Source organism: Odontesthes bonariensis, chromosome 13 (genome assembly GCF_027942865.1).
Source record: "Odontesthes bonariensis isolate fOdoBon6 chromosome 13, fOdoBon6.hap1, whole genome shotgun sequence".
Lineage (NCBI taxonomy): Eukaryota > Metazoa > Chordata > Actinopteri > Atheriniformes > Atherinopsidae > Odontesthes > Odontesthes bonariensis.
Genome location: NC_134518.1, coordinates 11,838,560 through 11,860,036, shown reverse-complemented (window position 1 = coordinate 11,860,036; position 21,477 = coordinate 11,838,560). Strand labels below are relative to the sequence as shown.

At 42.9% G+C, this 21,477-nt stretch overlaps 1 protein-coding gene across 1 annotated transcript; it reads right to left on the bottom strand.

Moving 5' to 3' along the window:
* Positions 1 to 1,496: 1,496 nt before the first annotated feature.
* sh3bgrl (SH3 domain binding glutamate-rich protein like) lies at positions 1,497 to 17,425 on the bottom strand. Its single transcript, XM_075480979.1, has 4 exons — positions 17,171 to 17,425; positions 7,416 to 7,601; positions 2,770 to 2,850; positions 1,497 to 2,402 (listed from the first exon to the last, which is right to left on the bottom strand). The coding sequence occupies exons 1-4, from the start codon at positions 17,213 to 17,215 to the stop codon at positions 2,367 to 2,369; spliced, it is 348 nt and encodes a 115-aa protein (XP_075337094.1). The 5' UTR covers positions 17,216 to 17,425; the 3' UTR covers positions 1,497 to 2,366.
* Between the last annotated feature and the right edge of the window lie 4,052 nt (positions 17,426 to 21,477).

The following is a 21,477-nucleotide window of genomic DNA, read 5'->3' as shown; positions in this document are numbered from 1 at the left end:
CCATTAATCGGTAACTGAAAATCACTGTTGTGAAGAGCAATTATACAGAGGCGTGGGGAAATGGGCAGCAGAAGTACACAGTTTACTTTGCTTGAGTGAAGCGCAGTGTATTCGTGGGAAATAGTTCATACCAGTTTAAAGATATTTAGGTTGTTTACTGGCTTCTTACTTTGTCTTCAGATCATCTGACTGCATATGAAAACCCCATCCAGTCAGTGAAAAATATGACAGCGTGTGATATGATCAGTGAAAAAGTACTAAAAAAGTTGGAATTTTTATGAGTTTAAAGGGTTTGGCTCTCAAACAGCTTTTCAGATGAAATCATATGAGATGTATGGAGGGGAAATCTGTCGCTTGTGAAGAACTCACTGGTTTTATGTTTGATTAGTGAGATCAGGGATGTGCACTTTCACGACACGACAAAAAATGTACAAAATTCACAGCTTGTAATGATTTTAGTTTTTTTCAGTAGTGATGAATGAGAGTTTTCAAGTATTATAGGAATAATGTTCATTGTATTTCAAAATCTAACTCAAAGTAGATGCAACATTATGGGCCATAAAATCAAGAGTCACAATGAGAGTTAAGGAAACAGTTCAAAACATACATCTTGAAAACGTGTTATTTGGTATTCACACGCTCAAAATATTTGTGCGAAATGTGGTCAACAAAGTCTATGAAAGCCGTCAGAGGCCTGCAGCTGTTCAGTTGTTCATTATTAAGGTTGGGACGAGATTGCTGCGAGGTAAAAAAGTAAAACATTTGCCACTTTAAATGTGGCGCAGCCTGAAATAGCATAAGCTTAAACTACTAAGAATACTACTACTTTATAGCTATGTAAGTGTATCTTATGTGCTCACTGCCACTGGCTCCTGATTGGAAAGCAAACTCTGACAGTGAGCAGTGCTGATCAGAAATACCAGAAACTCTACATTACTGTATACTTAACTTTAGATTGATGAGTGTTTTTTTTCTCGTCAATTAATGGCGGGAAAATAAGCATTGTTTTAGAATTGTTTTTTTTTTCAGTTTAGACCGTTCTCCTTGACAGATCCAGTGAAGCCAATTCAGACTGGACACCAGACTGAAGTGTCTGTAAACTGATGCCTTCTGGTCTCCCCACAGATGCTGCGTTTGTGGACTCAAGGACAGTTGAGACTTGTGCCGATGCCGTTCCAGCTGCCACAGGTTAGCCCTGCTGAGATACGAGAGGCGGAGGCGGAGTACAACCAGAGATAAACAACCACCAATCAGCCGAAAACAATCACTAATCAGGCTAATGTGCATGTTTTTTAGACTGTTGGAGGAAGGCAGAGTGCCCAGAGAGAACCCACGCATGGACAGGAACATGCAAACACCACACCTGGGATTTGAACAGGGCACCTTCTTGCTGTGAGGCAACAGTGCGAACCACCACAATAGCAGACTGATGATAACTGATAGATAAAAAGTTAATGGCTCACTTATATTCAGTGGGGGAAAAAAAAAAATAAACATTCTGTCAACTCGAAATTGTTTATTGTACAAAAAAAAAAGCATAACAAGGAGGCAGAATTTATTTCATATTAGGCTGACTGCATCGAGTGCCTTATCTTTTATTCACTTGAGGGAGGAAACACCAAAAAAAGGAATTAGCAACACGGGGTGAATAGGATTCCTACAGCAAGAAGAAACTATTATCTACCTTCCTTCAAAAACAAAAACAAGCCAATACAAAAACATCCCTTATCTGGCCGTTTTTGGCATGTTTTATCTTTTTTTTTTCCTTTTTTTTCAACATTTATCATCTTAGAAAACAATTTGCTATGAATAGCATTAAGACAATAACAAGTAAACAAAACACAGAGAATGGAACTTCTACAGAAGGTGCTGTCATTTTGACGATAACTGGCATGTGCTCAATCTTTGATTCTGTGTTTGCGAGATTTAAGACTTCTGAGTATTAAACCCGTCATGTTGGATAAATGATGATGATGTTTCGTGATCCAGTGTTAACGTGGATGACGCCCTTGGCTTGAATCACAATGATTTGGAAATGCGCTTGTGCCTGATGATGTGTTCTCTAAAAGGGAAGCGACACATTGATGATAATGGTCGATTGACAAGTCGTTGGGCCAATAGACTTTGTAGGCTGAGGTTAAATAGAGGCTGCAAAGCTGCTCTGAGATACACATGTTGCTCTGCTCTGGTACCCACTCACAAGGCACAGCTTGGGTCAGTTATACAAAAAAACACTGAATAAAGAGGGGGGAAACAGTCCATAAATTTAGTATAAGCTGTATAAGCTGAGTGAGGAGTTTCCTGGATCTATTCTGGGTCAGTCTGGGTTTGGGGAGGGTCTGGGGTCTCTGGTCGGAACGATGATGCTACTGCTGTGCTTTCTTAGCCAGGGCCTCAGCCTCCTGGAGAGAAACAATGAGGGAAACAGGAGAGGAAGAGGGAGAGAGTGTTATATTAAAATGGAGGATATTGGTTTATATATCCCCTGCCACAGCTTACAGGAAAACCCCACTGTTTCTATGGTAACTGGCACACCTCTCTGCAGTTCCTGTTGTGGCAGAGAGGAGGTGCCAGTATGCAGAAGTGAGAAATAGAAGGCCTGTTGTGGCATTAGGATATCATAAGCAGATGTATTATGCAATATGTGTGAATTCTGTATGGAAATCACACCGTGGGGACGAATATTGTATATTTAGCCACACAAGCCCATTTTTATATAGTGTGGCTGTAGGCGTGCGATTATATGTGTTACTGTCTTCTTGAACTTACCTTTGAACCTGGGGGAGCAGTCAGACCCAGAAATGCATACACAGCGTTGTCTTCTCTGGCATCGAAGAAGGCCTCATAGTTCTGAAAGCAAGAAAGGATCAGTCTGATCAATCAGCTCAGCTGAATCTTAACTCCGTTCCCAAGAATTATAACGTGAAACAGACCCTGAATCGGTGCCCTGGAGCGGCAATCTGAGCAGCGGCAGGTTGAGGAAAGGTCTCAGTAGTCAATCTGATAGGAGGGCATTGTCTTAAGTATGCAACCTAGACTGAACAGACCAACACTCTCACCCATTATTGTCAGCCTGTGAACACTCACTCACATTCCTGATCCCTCACTCCTTCTCATTCCTTTGTATTTCCTCCTTTTTCTCCCACACACACAAACATTCTCTATAGCGCCTTACAGCTGCAAATCTCTTGGGAATTGCTGTGCTCTATGTCTGTGAAATTCAATCTGGCCCATCCTGCATGTGCAGCTTCGCGTCCTGCACTCAAGCCGAACACTCGTGTGCTTGGAATGGGAGTATACTTACATGTGCTAACTTAGTGGATGGCATTTGTACTGGGTTTGTGTAAACCTGAGCAGAGAGTAGTAGCCTTAGAAATGTTGGAGTCATGAGTTCCCCCAGCACAACCCTGCCCCTGTCAGTTATATGGAAGCTTGAGTGCGTTAATCATTGGATATTGTCGGATTGAGTGTCCATTGTCATGATTTAACAGACACCAGGGAGGCCATTAATGTTTCTCTCACGTTCTTTTATCCCCGACGATGGACACCTCATCTGGCATGACCCTATTTATATAATGCTCAAAGAAAAAAAGAAACATTAATTCATGTTTTCAGGTGTTTTCACTCGAATTCTTGAGAACTGATGACTGCTGGTTTTTGCGAACACCATCTGATGGTTTTCACTAATATCTGGAATAATCATTAACTTCCCATTAAGCCAGATTCACACTTGACAAACAAAAAAATTGCGTTTGCAGACAAATGGGCCACATCTGAAGCAAATCTGTGTTCAATTGGTGGTCACCAATCGCAATGTGACAATTCTTTGAAGACGTGACTATTGAGGCTCGAGGGGCATGTTCCAGACTCCAGAATATTAGCAAGCTAAGTAAAAGAAAGCATGGGAATGAGCAGATAATAATAAACTAGTTCTTTTAAACAGCTAGACGAGTAAAAAGAGATTAGAATCGCCTGGAGCTACTTGTATCATAGCGTGAGTTAAATCACGAGAGAGACTCTTCTGTATGACAGCTGGAACTGCTTGATATAGATTAGTCAGATAAGTTGGGTTTAATTCTGTCAGAACAAAAAAAAATTGTGTTTGAAACCTCGCTGTCACACTGTCGTGTAGTGCAAACACATTAGGACTCCGGATCACAAAACGGTCTCAGTCGATAGAGTGCACAATGATCCGAACACGCTGAAAATCTTGTAGTGTGAACCTGGCTTTAAGTTTGACTGCTGTGGAAACCTTGTTCATTACTTCAGTCAGTAGAACGAGCCTTTCACAACTAGATGTGTGTTCCTGGTCAACTTCTCTCATCAAACCCTTTAGCTCAGCTACGAGACAGAAAGCATAGTCATGCTAACAAGAGACCAGAACAAGGTGACTTTTTTTTTTTTTAAGTTCACCATATGAATTAGCACAAAACCTGAAGGTTGAGGAAAGCAAAGAATGTAACGTGGGTTTTAGGCAGCTGCTGTTATCTTTGAGCAAGGCCAGGCTAGCTGTGTCTTTCTGTGTGCCGGCTCTGTACAAAGCTAAGCCAACGTGCCTCTGGGTCCATGTTCATAGTCAACTAAGAGGTATTGAAAAATGGTGTTCATCTTGAAATCTTTCAACTGAAAACAGATCCCTAAAAGGCTCCTTAAAAAGCATTCAACGTGTTGCCAGCTACTTTCACGCAGTAAGAGTGAGGCTTAAGCCTGGTTTATAGTCGGTAACGCAAGACGCAACGCAAGACGCAAGCCGCAACGCAAGCCCTTGCGCGGTTGCAAGCTCCCCCTTGCGTGCTTGCGTGTGTCACCTCAATTTTCTAAACTTCACGCAAGACGCAAGCGCAAGCCACTGGCTGTGGTCGAAACCGCCTACTACTTGATCGATCTGACAGTATGCAGAGCGTTTACACACAGTGCACTTCACTCCTGCCCGAGCCGAAATCAGCCGGCCTGAAAAGCTGATTTCCCTTAAGCTATAGGCTAAACTCTGTAAATATATAACTTTAGCAACATTTGAAACATTTTCAGGCGAGAAAGTAGTCGTTTAGACCCCCAAGGTGTTGAAAATCTGACAAAATACCGGCTATTTACAAGAAGAAGAAGAAGCATGAATCTATGGAAGAGAGACTTGCCAAAGAGCTCCTGGCGGTGAATTTCCTTTCATCGTAGTAGGCTTGTCATTGAAAAAACCCGCTACTCCACCTACTGTCCTGGCGGTGAATCGCCACGCAGCAGACGCAACCGCCGACAAAGCAAAATGAAGTATAAACGTCTCGAGCCATTAACATACGCGCAAGACGCAAGCGCAAGGGCAGTTAAAAGAAGTATAACTCAGCCTTTACTTGTTGCATTTTTTAAGATTTTGAAGATAACACGGTTAGAATTCAGACAAGCAACTCAAAGGTTTAACACTGTTAAACCATGTTTAACTCTCCAAACCATGTTCTGATCATTTGTGATGTTATTTCACTTAAATATGATGGATCTTCCAAATGTGACCATGCTCTAGTAGCCTGAAACCTACATTTTAGGCTGCATGTTTTCAGAAAATGATTTCAAAATGAAATAATCTTTCTTCTAACAGTCATTTGTTGCTCAAATGTACCAGATCTGGACTGCTCTTACTGTTCTCTCATGGCACTATCAACTAATCTAGAATGGTACAAGTGAGATATCCATCCATCCATCCATCCATCCATTATCTTCCGCTTGTCAGGGGATCGGGTCGCAGGGGCAGCAGCTTGAGCAGAGAAACCCAGACGTCCCTTTCCCCGGCCACTTCCTCCAGCTCTTCTGGGGGGACCCCGAGGCGTTTCCAGGCCAGCCGAGAAACATAGTCTCTCCAACGTGTCCTGGGTCTTCCCCGGGGCCTCCTCCCAGTGGGACGGGCCCGGAACACCTCACCAGGGAGGCGTCCAGGAGGCATCCTAACCAGATGCCCGAGCCACCTCATCTGACTCCTCTCAATGCAGAGGAGCAGCGGTTCTACTCCGAGCCCCTCCCGGATGACCGAGCTTCTCACCCTATCTCTAAGGGAGAGCCCAGACACCCTGCGGAGGGAACTCATTTCGGCCGCTTGTATTCGTGATCTCGTTCTTTCGGTCACTGCCCACAGCTCGTGACCATAGGTGAGGGTAGGAACAGAGATTGACCGGTAAATCGAGAGCTTCGCCTTCTGGCTCAGCTCCTTCTTCACCACGACGGGCCGGTGCAGAGCCCGCATCACTGCAGACGCCGCACCGATCCGCCTGTCAATCTCCTGCTCCATTCGTCCCTCACTCGTGAACAAGACCCCGAGATACTCCTCCACTTGGGGGAGGATCTCATTCCCGACCCGGAGGGGGCATTCCAAGTGAGATAATCTGGTTTAAACTACAACACATTCATGAAGCTGCCGTGTTTATCCAAAGCGATTTAAAAAGTGAGAAGCACGTTGGGCGAAATGTTTCAGTATTTTAGCCAAGGATACCTCAACATGTTGACCAAGGAAGTTGGGGATGGAACCAGCAAAAACAGAAGGAGAAATTTGTCTCAAAGAACAATTTTCCTCAGAGTCTGCGTCCCTATTTCAAAACATAACCAATGACTCCTTTCGTTAAAGAATGGGAGCTCACCCAGTCAGTAGTTTTAGTTTTTTTTTTAAGGAGGGTTTTAGGATTACCACCCTCGTCCAAGACAATTTGTCAGTACAAGCTGAACAAAAAAGTTGGCAGTTCAATGATGAGATATTCTTTTTCATTTCTTATACTTTACATTCTTTATATTCAAAACTTTGAATGTAAAGAATATGATCAATATTTGCATTGGTCAGTCGCATTGGTCAGTTTGCAATTGGCTAGCTTAAACACATTATTACTTAACATGTTAGCAACCTAGTTACATCTTATGGATGCACAAAGAGTAGCATTCATTTAAACTATTGTTTCTGGTCATGTGATAAAGTTCCAGTATTAAGCTCTATTTAGTCTCTTTTAGTCTCTTCTCCTGAAGGATATTCCCACTGATACATTTTCTGCTTTTCAACCAGCCAGCTGCTAACTTTGTATGTGTCCTGCATGGTGCTGAGTGAAAAATGTATTTTTTTCTTCCTGAAAACAACTGTGTGCTTCTACTGAAAGCTTTAAACGAACAAAAAAATATATTCATTCTGTACGGCCTCTCACAGGAGAACTGCTGATTAAGCTGCGTTTTTTTTCACGTTACAGCAACTTAATTCGGATTATTATCGATATCAAATACTGATTCTCACATATCTAAATATATTTATCATCTTTATATTTCAGCTTTTATATTACAGTATAAAATATGTGATTAATAACCTGGATGTCTCAAAAATCTGTGTGACTATTGTAACTTTTAAAATAATTACTGTACAGACAATCTTGGCCCAATGATTCAATGTGTGCTTGTCTCACCCCGCAATATTTGCTTTCATTAAATATCTGTGGGGGGAGCGGGTTCCCTACGGCAGGCTTGGACTCCTCCGGAATATTCTCTCTCATCCACTTCCTGTTGGCCTCATTGGCTGCGATGTCACACTCCTCGAACTCGATCTTATTGGCCGCCAGGAAACCCATCACATCCTGCTGCTGCTTTTTAATCTGTAAGTGGGGGAGATGAGAGAGGATGGCAGAGGGGAAGTTGTCAGTTATAGCCATGTGTTAACTTTAGAATGAGAAGGTAACAAAAGGGCCTCAGTTCACCATTCTGTCAACAGTGGGCTTAAAAGACAGGGAAGCTGCTTTCCTGCGATGAGAAATGGCTCTACCATTATTACACTAGCTGCTCTGTTTCTAAGTTACCACCTTTAATGCTGACAAGTGAATAAATAGATGCATGAGTATCGAAGAGGGTGAACTTGATGAGGCTCAGCCATGACATGCTGCATTTTTTTCTCTGTATAAGAGAATTCCAGGTCGGGAGGACAGCAACACTCAGGATTGGACATCATCACTCCAAATATTATACAAAGGAACATCGCTTTATTGTTTAAAATGCTAGCACTTAAAAAAATAACTGGTAAAAATGTGCATTGTTCTTCTATACAAAAGAGCGCGATTCCAAAAGATACATGCATAAGCAGTTCAAACCTCTTTCTCATTATACGACATTTTCGTTTAAGTGCGATCATTTTTGATCATTTCCACCCCAGTAACTGATATTCTGTGGCAGCAAACATTATCATTTGTCTCAACTGCGACTCTTGTCTAACCAAGCAAGCTTTTCATCTATGAATCTGCAAAAAAAGAACTCTACTCTCGAAAAGGAAGCAAAGATGCCTCAAGGGTGACAGGTTGACAACCCTTCAGATCTCATATATTTCAAAATGTGCAATCATGTTCAGTCTGAAGTTGTTATGTCACAAAGAATCTCTAATGCAGTGCTACAGACAGATAATAAATAAGTTAGAGGAGGGCTAAGAGTGTGTTTAACTCTGTGTGAGTTCTTCTTTCCTGTGTATCAGTCTCTGTGGAAGTGTGTGTGGTTGAGTGTGTGAAACGGGGGTCCAATGAGCTCTCAGTGGGTGTGTGTGCAGGAGCATGGCCCTACAAGGCCAAACGGAAGCAAGAGCTCCTCTGGGACTTGAGGGGAGGTAACTGGTCAAACACGAGCCAAATAAGGCCTGTTGCAAGGAGACACACACATCCAGCCTAAGCTGCACACTGATACACACACACAAATTCACACACCTAAAACCAAACTAATCCGACTTCACTGCAAAAGCATAACGGGGAATACATTTTTTATCTTCCCGCTGGCTCCGGCGCCCCCATGTGAGGGCTCCTCCCAGCTTTAAGGCATGCAGATGAGACAGGTGGATTATTTAACAGCCATCTGTTGAACAACTCTGAGGCATGTAAATGAGCGAGCTGACAATGCGGGCAGATTGGCTGTGGTTAATTTGAATCGGTTAATGGCAGTTGCACTAGAAAGGGCAAAGTCCTAAAACCAGCTCCCTCCCAACCTGCGCTGGAAACCGCCGTGGGTTGAAGCAACCGAGCGGAACACAGCAGCACAAACATTTTAACACACTCTGTCTTTCATGACATGAACAGAGACAATCATTTCTCTGGAAGAACTTGCACAGCCCCTCCATGTCGTGTCCCTCATTTGACCCACATTTGCTGCGTAAACAACAGACTAACTTAATCCTAAATAACTATGATAACAATTTCACCACCAGTCTCCTGTCTTATCTCTTCTCCTTCACTTTGGTGCTCTCTTGCCATCGCCCCAGCAAGCCACCATTGTACAGTTGCCAAGCAAAATTCATTTGTCAGACAAACTGGCCACATGCCATCTGCCCAAAGTTCTAATTGCACAGTGGGAACTCCAAGCTTTGCCTATTTGTGATGCTCTCTGGTGTCCTCGGTCTTTGAATTGATCCCCTAGTGATTTTAACATAAAAGAAAACAGACTGTCCCCAGCTTTGAGTGTGGTCATAAACAAGTACTCTTCTCCTCTTGCTTCGTACAAATTAACATCTACTTCTTAGGAATGCTGCTAAATTACTTCCTTGTAATCTCCTTCTAGAGAGTCGGAGAAAGGGCATCAGTCTGTCAGTCTACAGGAAGGCCCTGCAGGTCTTAAGTATGATTTCCATGATCAACTCTTGTTTTGCAGAGTCTCATGTTCTTACCTAAGCAGCATGCAAATATCCACTAAGATCAGCATAATGCAAATGCAGAACAAAGAGACGCATCCCAGAGTAGGTTTTGTTTGTTTTTTGGGGGGGTTTTTTTTGGGGGGGTACACCTGGATCAGGCATTAACCATTGGTGTTTGAGGCAGGAACTTTGCGTGACTACAAAATCTGTCTACATCTTTGGACCTAACTAAAATCTTTCAACATCTTTGTTCGGGTTTTATGTAATGGCATTCTGTTTTGTATTGTTTGCTCATAAGAGTACTGTGCAGGTCTTGAGCCACCCCTCATTTCTTTGGAAATGCTTCCTAGGATCCACAAGGATCCAGACTTTCATGCAATATCTTAAAGTGCTCTTGAGAAATAGTTCAACAGGTTTTCCAATTTTTTTTAAAGGTTTTTCCTTTGGACACCTGATCATTTTTTAGACGAGTGTTTTTTGTTTTGTTTGGGTTTTCTTTTCTTTTGTTTGTTTTTCAGCTACTTTTTTCATCTACTAAAGACACTTAACTCAAGGGATGAACCAGTGTCTATCGATCTATATATAATCTATACATATATGTCTATATATAAGAGATAAATTAACAAAAACAATTTCAAATTGTATCTTTAGTCACTTTGTTACAAGCAGTCTTTTGTAAAGAGATATAATTTGTTCCTATATCTTTAGTTGTGTCATACAAAAAATGCCACATATAACGTAGCTTGACAAACATGAAAGAGTATGTCTTATACAAACCAGGTCATTTCTAAAAAGAAAGAAAAAGAAATTCCTTAAATCCTTCAGAAATAGGGAAAATCCAGCAATGGTCAGACATGTGACCTTAGAGATGCATCTGAACCTTCAATGCCTCAGCAGAAATGGTCTCCATGAAAGGGTGGCTGTCAAGAAGTGAGCTGAAAATCAGTGGCAACAGGTCTTATGAAGTGATTGATCCTCCCCGGGGCCTTGACCTCAACATTTTTTAAGCAGTGTGGTATCATCTAGACAGAGAACGGAACAAATGGCAGCCAACACCCAAAGAAGAGCTTAGGAATGTCCTTCAAGAATCCTGGAGAACTATTCCTGAAGACTACTTAAAGGAATGACAGAAAGCTCGTCTGAGAGGGTTCAGGCTGTGTTTACAGCCTTTCAATAAAAATGGTCATACCAAATATTGCCTCTAAAGCTCATTAGAATTGTACAAACTCTATTCTTGTCTTACATGCTGTATTTCAATCTATGCACATGTTTCAATAAAATGCTGCACCTATTTCCTGTTTCCCACGCAATTTAAATAGAAATGAGGGCCGAGTCCAGGCTTTTCCGTATTACTGTATTCTATTGACTCTGGTGATGTTCTGCCTTTCCCCCCTGGGCCCATCATTGATTTGATGTTGCTATTCTTAGTTTAACTGATGGAATGATTGCCATGTACAAAATCTGAAATTTGTCATGCCGTAGGATCCTCACCCCATCATTTGTCTTACAGTGCCTCTAATGGGTAAAAGTGTCACTTATCCTATGTCATAAGAAAAGTGAAACTTTTACAGATGAGTACTCGCAATATCTTTTGGTTGGATTGCCATTGAATTTGTACAAACATTTGTGGTTAACAGAGGATGTATCGCACATCAGCTGTACTTCCAGTTTAAAGCAAACTAGTATATGTTTATTCACCATGATAAAGAGACAAATTTGGGGTGAAACATTAAACCTGCTTAACAACATGTTGTCATAGAGTTGGCATGGTCACTAGCCGTTTTCATACTGCCCGTTAAAGACTGATATGCCTTCATTGAACATTGATGAATAGTCTGTTTGTAAGGTACAGAGGTGGAATGCAGATGAAGTTGACGCGCAGCTGAGTTGGCAGTGAAGGTAGTGCAAAATGTATGTCTGTGTGTATTGAAGAGACTGCACAGCGAAAAACTGCTCTAACAAATGATGCTATCACTCATCTGGCTTTGAAATTGTTTAGCATACGCTGATAACCCACTAAGCCACCTATGTGTGGTTAGTATGAACAACCAGGTGAACAATAGTAGCTTATGAGAATGTCTTTCTGTTCTTGCATGAACACTTTTAAAACAGATACTGTTAGCAACAAGTTAGCTAACTAATGTTAGCATTTAGCTTAAAGTCCCACTGAACAGCATTTGCAGAGTAGCTAGATGCAGATACTTGAGCCCAGTTCATAATTCAGCTACTTTACTGTGTAGCTCTGCATATATACACTTATAGAAGGATAACAGGAATTTATCCATAAAGATGTGCTGGCAGGCAGTCCTCCATCAAGCTAACATCAGAACACTGCTGGGTGATGATACTACACTGAAGTCGACTGCTGTCCTCTTGAAAGATTGACCTCAGAGAATATTCATAACAAGAATCACTGAAATTTGTTTTAATTTATAAGAACTGACTGTGACAAGCCCGCCAGTAACAATGTACCTTGAAAACGATCTGAAAACAAATAATGAAGTGACTTTCACTCTTCTACTTCCAACCAATTGGCCATTGCATCACTTTAGCATTCCTATCTAAGCTGCGAATGCAACCAGAGAAAAAACCCTTTAGGGTATATTGCCCTTCCAATAGCACCCCAGTCCCCAATCTCCCAGAGACCATTTGTCCATGATGATATTTGTCTTTTCTTTGGTAGGCTGAACAGAAATTGACTGTTAAAAGCACAAACAAAAAACAAATGTAATGTAAATTGTTTTACATATTTTTGACACTGTTCCCAATCGGCAGCAGACAACTGCAGAAGGTGGACATGTGTCTGCTCTGCGTAACATAAAGATAGTAGCATGCAGCGGCCCTCAGTCTTGTGTCTCTCTGTCATGCCACTAACACCCAAGGCCAACCTTTTTTTCATTTTTTCATTGTCTCACCTGCTGCTCATACTGGGCAGCTTTTTGTGAAAAAAAACATTTAGGTTTGAACTCCAAAGTTAAAACTGAAACCCGAAGACTGCATGAATTTGGTGTTGCTCCATCATTTGTTTTTGTTGTGAACGAGCCTACTGGAGGGAATGGAGTTCCGTTTTTAGTCCGGGCCAATCGATGAGCCGGGTTTTTTTTCTTCCTGGTCTTCTTTTCCTTCCTGGTTAGCAGCTGTTGTAACTGCTGACATTGTCCAGGTGGTTTGGTCCACTTTCAACAGTGCAGTGCAAAAGTGAACCAAACCAAGTGACTTACATTCAGTCCATGCACTTCCATGTGCATGGACTGAATGTAAGTCCATGTAAATCCAATCAGTCCAGAGTTGTATAACTTATTATCGTTGCTAATAAGAAGCAGTAAGGAGTTGGATCAAGATAAAGGATTGGGACTCTAAGGTTGCAGTTGAACATTGTTGCCTACATTGTACTTTTTTAAGGATATAGAACCGTAGTCAGTCACATCTGTAGGAGGAAGAATCTGCATCATCATGCACAGTGTTCACACTCCCCATTATCATCTGAGAGCTGTGGTGCGCCTCTGAGTTCAGATTCTGACCTGATCAATCCCAGAAAAAGGTCAGAGCTCTGGCGTTAACAGCTGCTAGACAATGGCAGGCATTGATTGGATGAACTGTATCCACCACACCCGCTCAGATCAATAGGGTAGAGACTGATTCAGTCAGTTTTTCTGACCCTGACTTGGGGTCAATTCCTTCTCAACTCAATCAGGGGTTGAAAGAAAACGCAGTTAAACTGCATTTGTCAAACAATGCTTTACATAAATAAGACTAAATGACCTTTCTAATCCATCAGACGCTCAACATCTGAGTCCACCCTCTGAGCAACAGGAAACATGAATCAACCCCACCACTGTGTGTTTGTGCGGGATAAAGGTTCGCCTTGATTATATCGAGTCTGATTTCAGCCGAAAACAGCCACTTTAGTGGAATGTCACCAGCTGCAGGAGCCTCCACCCAGTCCTCTGCTCAGTCAGCATTACAGCATTGTTACCAAAGAGCCTTACACCGCTGCTCTGGCTGGATTCCCTACTGCTGTCTAAAGGTGAAACAGCAAGAGGTCCAAAAAAAACATCTCATGTTATACAAACTACACTGTAGAAGCCAGGGGTCGGGACTAATCAAAATCACTCCTGAACTTAATGTCAAACCTATAGTGAGGAGGATAGCAGAAAACCCAACCCTGAGGTACGGATCACAAGACATGGACGCACAAATATACACTACTTGTTCTCAGTCTCATGGGTATTATTCAGTGCATTTATTGTGGCAATGAGGAAGTTGTACAACAGAGCGGCGGCAGTGCATAAATGGAACTGAGGGAGGAAATGTGCTGTTGCGCTGGCTTGTGTTTTGCCTCGCTCCCACAGACATAATCTAACTTTCAAGTTGAGATGGACGTTTACAGACTGGATGTACAGCTGCAGGTGTGCATGACATTTGCCTAAGTGCATTTGGGTAAAAATACTAGTTTGCTTCTCAAATGTGGTCTCTTCGCCACCTCAGGATCAAGTAAAAAACAAATGCAAACCCAGAGAGAATAAATCACGCTAAAAGTTTTAAGACAAACTCTATGGTTTATTTGAGCATATGTTGTAAACCCACATATTTAAAAAGCCATCATGAGTACTCGAAGGTACCTCTAGATAATCCCCACAGAGATACACCACTATATTTCCTCAGTTTATCTGGGTGACAGTATAATGAAGTGAGCTCTCGTTCAGTTTTAAGTAGCCCACTCTCCATGATGTTGAGGAATAACACGGATTAGCACTGTCCGCAACCTAAAAGCAACACTTAAAAGTCTAGCTGCTCTTACGTCACACGGTTATGTTTAGAATGCGAGGTGGCGTATCGCAGGAGATATTAAAAGTGCGTGAGAATTCTCTGGTGGACTTTCATGAGGTGTATCTTGAGAGAGGAAAGTCTGACCCCAACCACGATCTCCTCACAGTACTAACCATTTTTGTTGCCTTAACCTAACCAAGTTATTCCTAAAACCTTCATCTATCAACCACCTCTCCAACCTCTTTAGATGAACTTTAAGTGGACACACTCTGCAACATAATTTCAGAAACTATCATACGAGTTGTATCCTTCTATAGGGATAATCAGTTTATACATTTGTTTAGGCTGAGAGGCTTGCTAGGGTCGGTGGCCAGCTGGCAATATGACGTCAATCATTGGTTAGCTTAGACATTTTACCACACTCTAGCTGTTCCAGGGGTCAGACCTCAATGATGACAATTTCCTGCTGCCTATTTGATTCTTTTTTTTTTTACCTGTCAGCAAGGTGTAGATTGCAAATAACCATGAGTGACTGTATTCTGTGGTATTTAGCTATGATAAAAACAGACATTGATGCTTCTTCTTCCTCCTCTTCTTCAAACTGCAGCTCAAAAGGCAACAACATTTCACAAAACGTGACGTTCCATGTTTTACGTCCCAGCATTTTGCCCAAGGGTTAGGGTTTTGTGAAATGTTGGTGCATTTCCACTTTTGTTATTGCTTTACACTTCAGGCCATTGTACCAAAAGCCTCTCACATTGAGCTGCCACGGGTAGGACAACAACCATCCTAATATATTCACCACTCCTGCAGCTGGGAATTGTTGAGAATCATGAATGGATATATCTCACCTTGGTTTTTCATTATGTCATTACAATAAAAGTATTTACCGATAACTGGCATTCAAACACACATTTTTCCTCTGCTGTCAAATCAGAAATGTCAAACTGTAAACCGCAGAGAACTATTACTAATAATCAAGTGTAGCGATACAGATCAGAGCTTGCATTAAATCAACAAGCACCAAAGTTACTGAAGTGTTGGAACCAGATGGAGCAGAATTTTTTATTTTTTTTTGCTGAGTGCTGTGGCTTGTCAGGTGCTGAATCCTGCTCATGCTTCTGGCTAACATTACAATGTCTGTCTTGTTTTCCTCAGTAAAGCAATGAATGTTCTTTTGGAAACATTCCTACTCTTCTCCTTGCTCTTGGCTGTTCCTCCATTCACGTGCTGAATTTAATGGGAGTGACTAATAAAGCAGCAGCCACTGCTGGTTAGTGGGATTCAATCACATTGACACTTGCAATCAAACAGCAAGCTTGGTGAAAACACAATGTTTTATCCACAATTTTGGCCACTCGGGAGGTTGCAGACACAGAGAGAGAAATTTGAAAATGCTACGTAAAGCAGGCCTTTGGTCAGTCCAACTATAAAACGATAGCATAACGCTCTAAATAATAATAGCAGGGTTAGTAACCACAGCAGTGCAGATAAAGATGGTACAGACCCAAGTGTCATTAAAGGGAAGTTTATGACAAAAAGCACAGGGTGGGGGTGATAACATGGGTAACAGGAAGTGTTACTGCGTGCCACAGAAGTGCATAAAGCTGCCCATTGGTTTCAGCAGACTTTACTAAAGACAGATCAATGAGAGGTAATGCATCTTCCTGGACAGACTCCAGCACTGCGAAGGCATCGCTGGCTCCAAACTCTGTCCACCCTGACTCTGCAGAAAGCTTGTCCTGCGAGGGAGCCTCTGAGACTTCGCAAATGTTATTCACTGGAAGGGCAATAAAGTGACTTTATTGAGTCCAAAAGAAAATAAGCCCTGTGTTTGTTGCCCCTGAATATGATCAGCAAAAACAAGCTCTTCAGTCATAGTAAGATATTATGTAAAGGTGATCTTAATCCTCACATTAAGGATAAGCGACGTTAAATCAAAAGTTTCTTTTATGACAACAAACTTACTATTTGGATTAAGAAGCTCTTAAAGCTGAAGTCTCCATCACAGTGCTTTCACATTTGCAACCATATGCAAAATAGATTTAATTGCAAAAGAAATATCACACGACGGCCAGAATTCCCAATTTAGCAATTCACTTTAGTCAGATTTAGATCTAGATGGATCTAAATACTCAGCAAGTCCTAAACACTGGCCCTGGGATGCAGCTGCTTGTCTAGAAAGGGGCCCGAGAGAATTGCATCACCATCATTCCTCTGCACTCTGGACTGGAAGAAACTTGAAAGCTTAAAGCTAATGGTCCTAAATGCAGCAAAGAGTACATTTAAGAATCAACTTCACGGCAAGTCAGAGCCCAGATAATGCCCTTGTCAAACGCGCGAACTTCCGGCCATTGCATCAGGTAACGCAGCACAGAATTATTGATTATTTTCTTTTGTATCTCTTTCCTATTTGCAGCCTGTTTTCAACGGCAAAAAAAAAGTAGAAATTGTCACGTCAGGAAGCACTGTGACAAACCGCAGCTTAGAGAGAAATGTGCCGTGCACTCAGTGATCGTTACCTCAGACTTCCTCTCTGCCTCTCTCTCTGTGACAAAGTTAAAGACCATCAAGAAAAAGAGGGGTACGCTCTGAGAAACTCCAGCTGCGTCCTAAGGAGAGCGGAGCTGCGTGCTTACTGATGAGTCAGAGCACTACAGACTGCGAGGATGATAACCTGATGGAGATCAGTTGGTGAGTTCAAGAAAAGTTCAGCTTCCCCTCTTACAATCCCCGTGGATGCTGCACATAAAACCCCGTATAAACGAGCCATGCCACCGCTTTCTCCCTTACCGAAGTGGATCCGGAGGACGATGCTATGTACACTTTGATCACCATGTTATATCCTTGATGCTGTCACAGGTCCGAATGCCAACGGGTTGCTTGCCCTTACTCCTTGCAGACACTTTGCTAAAAACACTAAACACACGCACTCACGCACTACAAAGGCAAACTTCCGCGGCTGGAGTACTGCACGTTTGTTGCAAGCAGCGCAGACTATCTGCGCAAATGCTCCCGTTCTCAGCACTGGATGGAGCTTCGCATTCCTCCTCCGCCTCCTCTCTGCCTCCCCGCCCCTTCCAGTCTCTCACTCTCTCCGCGGAGCTGCGGCGCACACGAGGAGACGCGCGCGCGCACGCACGCACAGAGGCGACAGGCCCGTCAAGATGGCAACACACCGAGGCTATATTGTCTGAATATTTCAGCTTTGACCCCCTTTTGTCTGCCATCCAGACATTGCCCTTTGTTCTTGACCAGCGTGAACACGCTCAGCTGCACGCGCTCTACTTAATGCTGCTGCTGGAAGTGAAGCGGACGGTGAATCAAAAGTAGAGAGGGGAAAAAAAAGGAAAAAAAGAAAAAAAAACATAGGCTGTGATTTTTGAAGCACTATGAGCGCTTTTGTGTAACAGCACCGCTTCTGGAAGCGCCGTCTTGAGCGGCCACTTTCCATGAGACGGGCTCGTGAGCCCCCTGCAGGCGTCTGCTGAAAGCGGCGCGAGGCATTTCCCTTATACGAATTTAGGAAAGCCGACTGACAAACAAAAAAAAAAAAAAATGTGTCGGAGAGGAGTGGGCGCCATATTGGACTGAAAGACGGCGTGAATTTATGGTGAAATTCCTCCTCACCGTCACTGTGAAATGTGAACTCCCGCTTTAACGCGGGCCAGCGAGGATGCACACCTTTACACTGGGGCATGTTGCCCCGCCGTTGGGGCCTGTTCGACCGCGCGCACAGGCCGGCCGCGCGGCCTCTGCTCCGCAGTAAACATGGGCACACTTGTGAGAAGGCAACACGTCCTCGAATGCAAAGCCCTCCGTTCTTGCAGGCTTCCTCCCATCTCTCCCTGCAAGAAGCCATTCGCGCAGACCCCAGAACATCACCGGCTCCAAAATTCCAAGTGTTCTGCAGCCCCGAATGGCGTCATCTGATTGGCCGAGAGCCTATCAATCATGCTTTTAGCCGCACCCCTCCCCCCATTCAACCACTCGCCTTTCTGTTCCAGTGTGTTTACTACACTGCCGAGCATAAGGGAGACACTCGTCTTCACATGCACTGAACCCACTGAGAAAAACAGTTTTTAGTTGTATTTGTAAGAAAACCTCCAAGAGATCAACATGCCCAAGAGAAAGGTACGTATTCTCAAAATAATAAAAATATTTTGAGCAGGATATCAGCCATTAATGCAATGCAAATGATTGTGAAGACATCCCTCTGAGACATTACTTAATTATAACGCAACGTATAACCGTTATTTCTCGCTGGTAATTTTTGCCTATATTCTAGATATAATGTACATTTTTTGTGTGTTGAAATGAATATTTTCCCGCTCGAAAACGGCCTTTAAATCGCGTTTCTGTGCGCGAGCCGCTGTCCTTTGGGGAGTCAGAAGTCTCTCTCGGTCTCCATGCAGTTAAAGCACAAGCAGCAGCCATGCTTTGCAGCTCTTGTCCACCTTCGTCGCCGACCTACCGAGAACAAACGCTTCACTTATCGCCGTGCGGCCACCAAACCGGCGGAAAGTACCACTAGAAAATGCTTTAGTGCCTTTACTTTGCATTTTGACCACAAAAACAAACATTCCCCGTCGCGTTTCGATAAAATTATATATTTTCTCTCTTTGTTCGTAGTCCCAAATGGCTGCGGTGGCGTGCCTCTGCCGCCGGGTGGCGCGCGTGAGCCCCCTCAGGTCCCTCCCCCTTCTGAAATACTCCCGCGCCAGCTTTCAAATCTGAGCTCCATGCATTGAATGAGAGAAAGAGATGGGGGAGTGAGAGGGAAAAGCAGGGCCTGGACCCTCAAAATATGGCTCCAGAGACCCACATGGCTGAGTCCTCGCAGCCTTGATCTGAAGCCACGCGTTAATGCCACATTGTGGGCCTGTAACCCTTTAAATTTACCTGTATATGGAGTATTTTTTTGTTTTCACCTGAAATTGAAAAGTTTTTTCTGGGAGGCCGTAATTAACCAGAATATGCAGGTGAAGCATCTGGCAGCTGTTTGCTGTTAACACAATCACCAGTTTGAGCCCGGGAATGCTGTTTTCTGTTTATTTTTCCCCCTTAAACCTGATATCTGCCTGTTTTCTTTCAGGCACAGGGAACAGAAGGAGGAGACAAGGAGGAGGTAAGACAGGGGCACGTCCAGTATCCCCACACACATTTGGTTCAAATTTAGTCAGTGTGTAGGGTATGTTCGTGTGTCTTAAAAGGTAGAAAGCATTTTTACATGCATTCAAGGTGGGCTTTCCTGAATGTAAAGTCCCAAACCAAATAAACACCTTGTTAATGTTGTCTTTTTCTGTTGCAGCCCCAGAGGAGATCAGCTCGGTTATCGGCGGTAAGGAGACAAGTCCGTGCCCTCGCCAATCCCATTTACATTAACACATATGATTATTGAGCATACAAAACAAAGTAGGCTGCTCAAAAGTCCTTAAACTGGCGTCAATACCCAGAAATGGTGTTGTATTACCTCTAAAGCGTCAAAGGACAGAACATAACTACATTTTCTAACTTTAAAGCTTAAATTGTGGCGGTGCAAAACTGTCAAACGTGTTATCTTCAAAAAGAAAGTTTGAAACTAACTTTAGAGCAAATACGTGGAGCCTTAGGTTGGTAGAAGTGTCCCGGAGAATAGAAATCGTCATATTACACGAATAAAACGGGATTTAAGAATCAATAGAAACATAAAACATTTTCACCTGTGTCGTAATGCAAAATCACGTACCTATAGCTGGCATAAGGTAGGCTCTTAGAAATATGCCATAAGTGTGAGTATTATGAAGCCTTTAGTTGCGTTTGTCTTGGAGGTAGGGGAACATTTTAAACCGCATCTTTGTCATCCAGTTAAAAGTGTGTCTTATGAAGGTACAAGTCCCCTTGTAATATGAGGCACGTGACTAAAAGACTCTAAAACAGCTATGATAACTTTTAGATGAAGTGTAGCTGCCTCTATAATCCTTTCTCTTTTTTTTTCTTTTTTTTTTTGCCCCACAGAAACCGGCCCCACCCAAGCCGGAACCAAAGCTGAAGAAGGCAGCAAAGGTAAGAAAGAAAGAAAAGAATAAAGTTGCGTCACAAAGTGGATGAAGAGATTGGTGGTGTTTCAGTATTTAGCCTGCAAATGGCTCCTTTCGGTGCCCCCTGTTTTTTTTTAACAGAAAGAAAAGGCTGTGAACGATAAGAAGGAGGACAAGAAGACCAAGAAGGCAAAGGAGAACGCCGAGGCAGAGGCCAACGAAGAAAACCACTCTGAGAACGGAGAGGCCAAGACCAACGAGGTGAACAGACCGGAAATGTCCTCGGCCTCAGAAGCTGGTCTTTTCGGACGCGACAGGAACGGGATTGACGTCTGTTCTTCTGCTTGATCCCACAGGTGGAGGCAGCCCCCGAGGAGGCCAAGGAGGAGGCCAAGTCCGAGTAGCACCACTGCCCAAGCTTCCTCCTCCTCTGCAACCATCTCCCCTCCAACCCCAACCCCAGCCCCACCCCAACCAACCAGCCAGCCCTCCCTCCCTAAGTCTCTCACATGGTTTCCCTCCAAGGCGTATTGTTAACAGAGGAATATTTTTATCAATGATTTTATAAGTATCCGTACAGATTTTTAGCACAAAAAGCAAAGCTGATTATGGAGCGCCTTGCAGATTTGCAGTGGTCATATCAAGTGTCTGCAAGCAAGATAAAAACACACTAAAATCTTTTTTAAATGGCATTTCATGATTGTTGAAGGCTTGTTTGGTGTAGAAAGCACGTCCCTGCCGGATTGGCTATGTTGTGAGTTGTGTATTACTGTGTTTTTTGCCCCCAACCCACCCCCCACCCCTTCCCGACTCTGCCCCATCCTTCTCTCTTTCTCCTCAGATTAGACCTTCCTCCCCCAACAGATCAGCCTTTATCCATGTTTTATTAACGGTTCGGCCATTTTAATGTGGGTGATTCTTTTAGACATCTAAATGTGCAGTGAGTTCCCTTTGCTTATGTCTCATGGTCTTGTTTCTTTCTTTTTTTTTTTTTTTTTTTTTTCATTGAAATTGTGTTTTAAACAACAAAAAAAAAAAAAAAAGGTGTTTAAAGCGTGTTGTCCATAAGAAAGAGGAAGA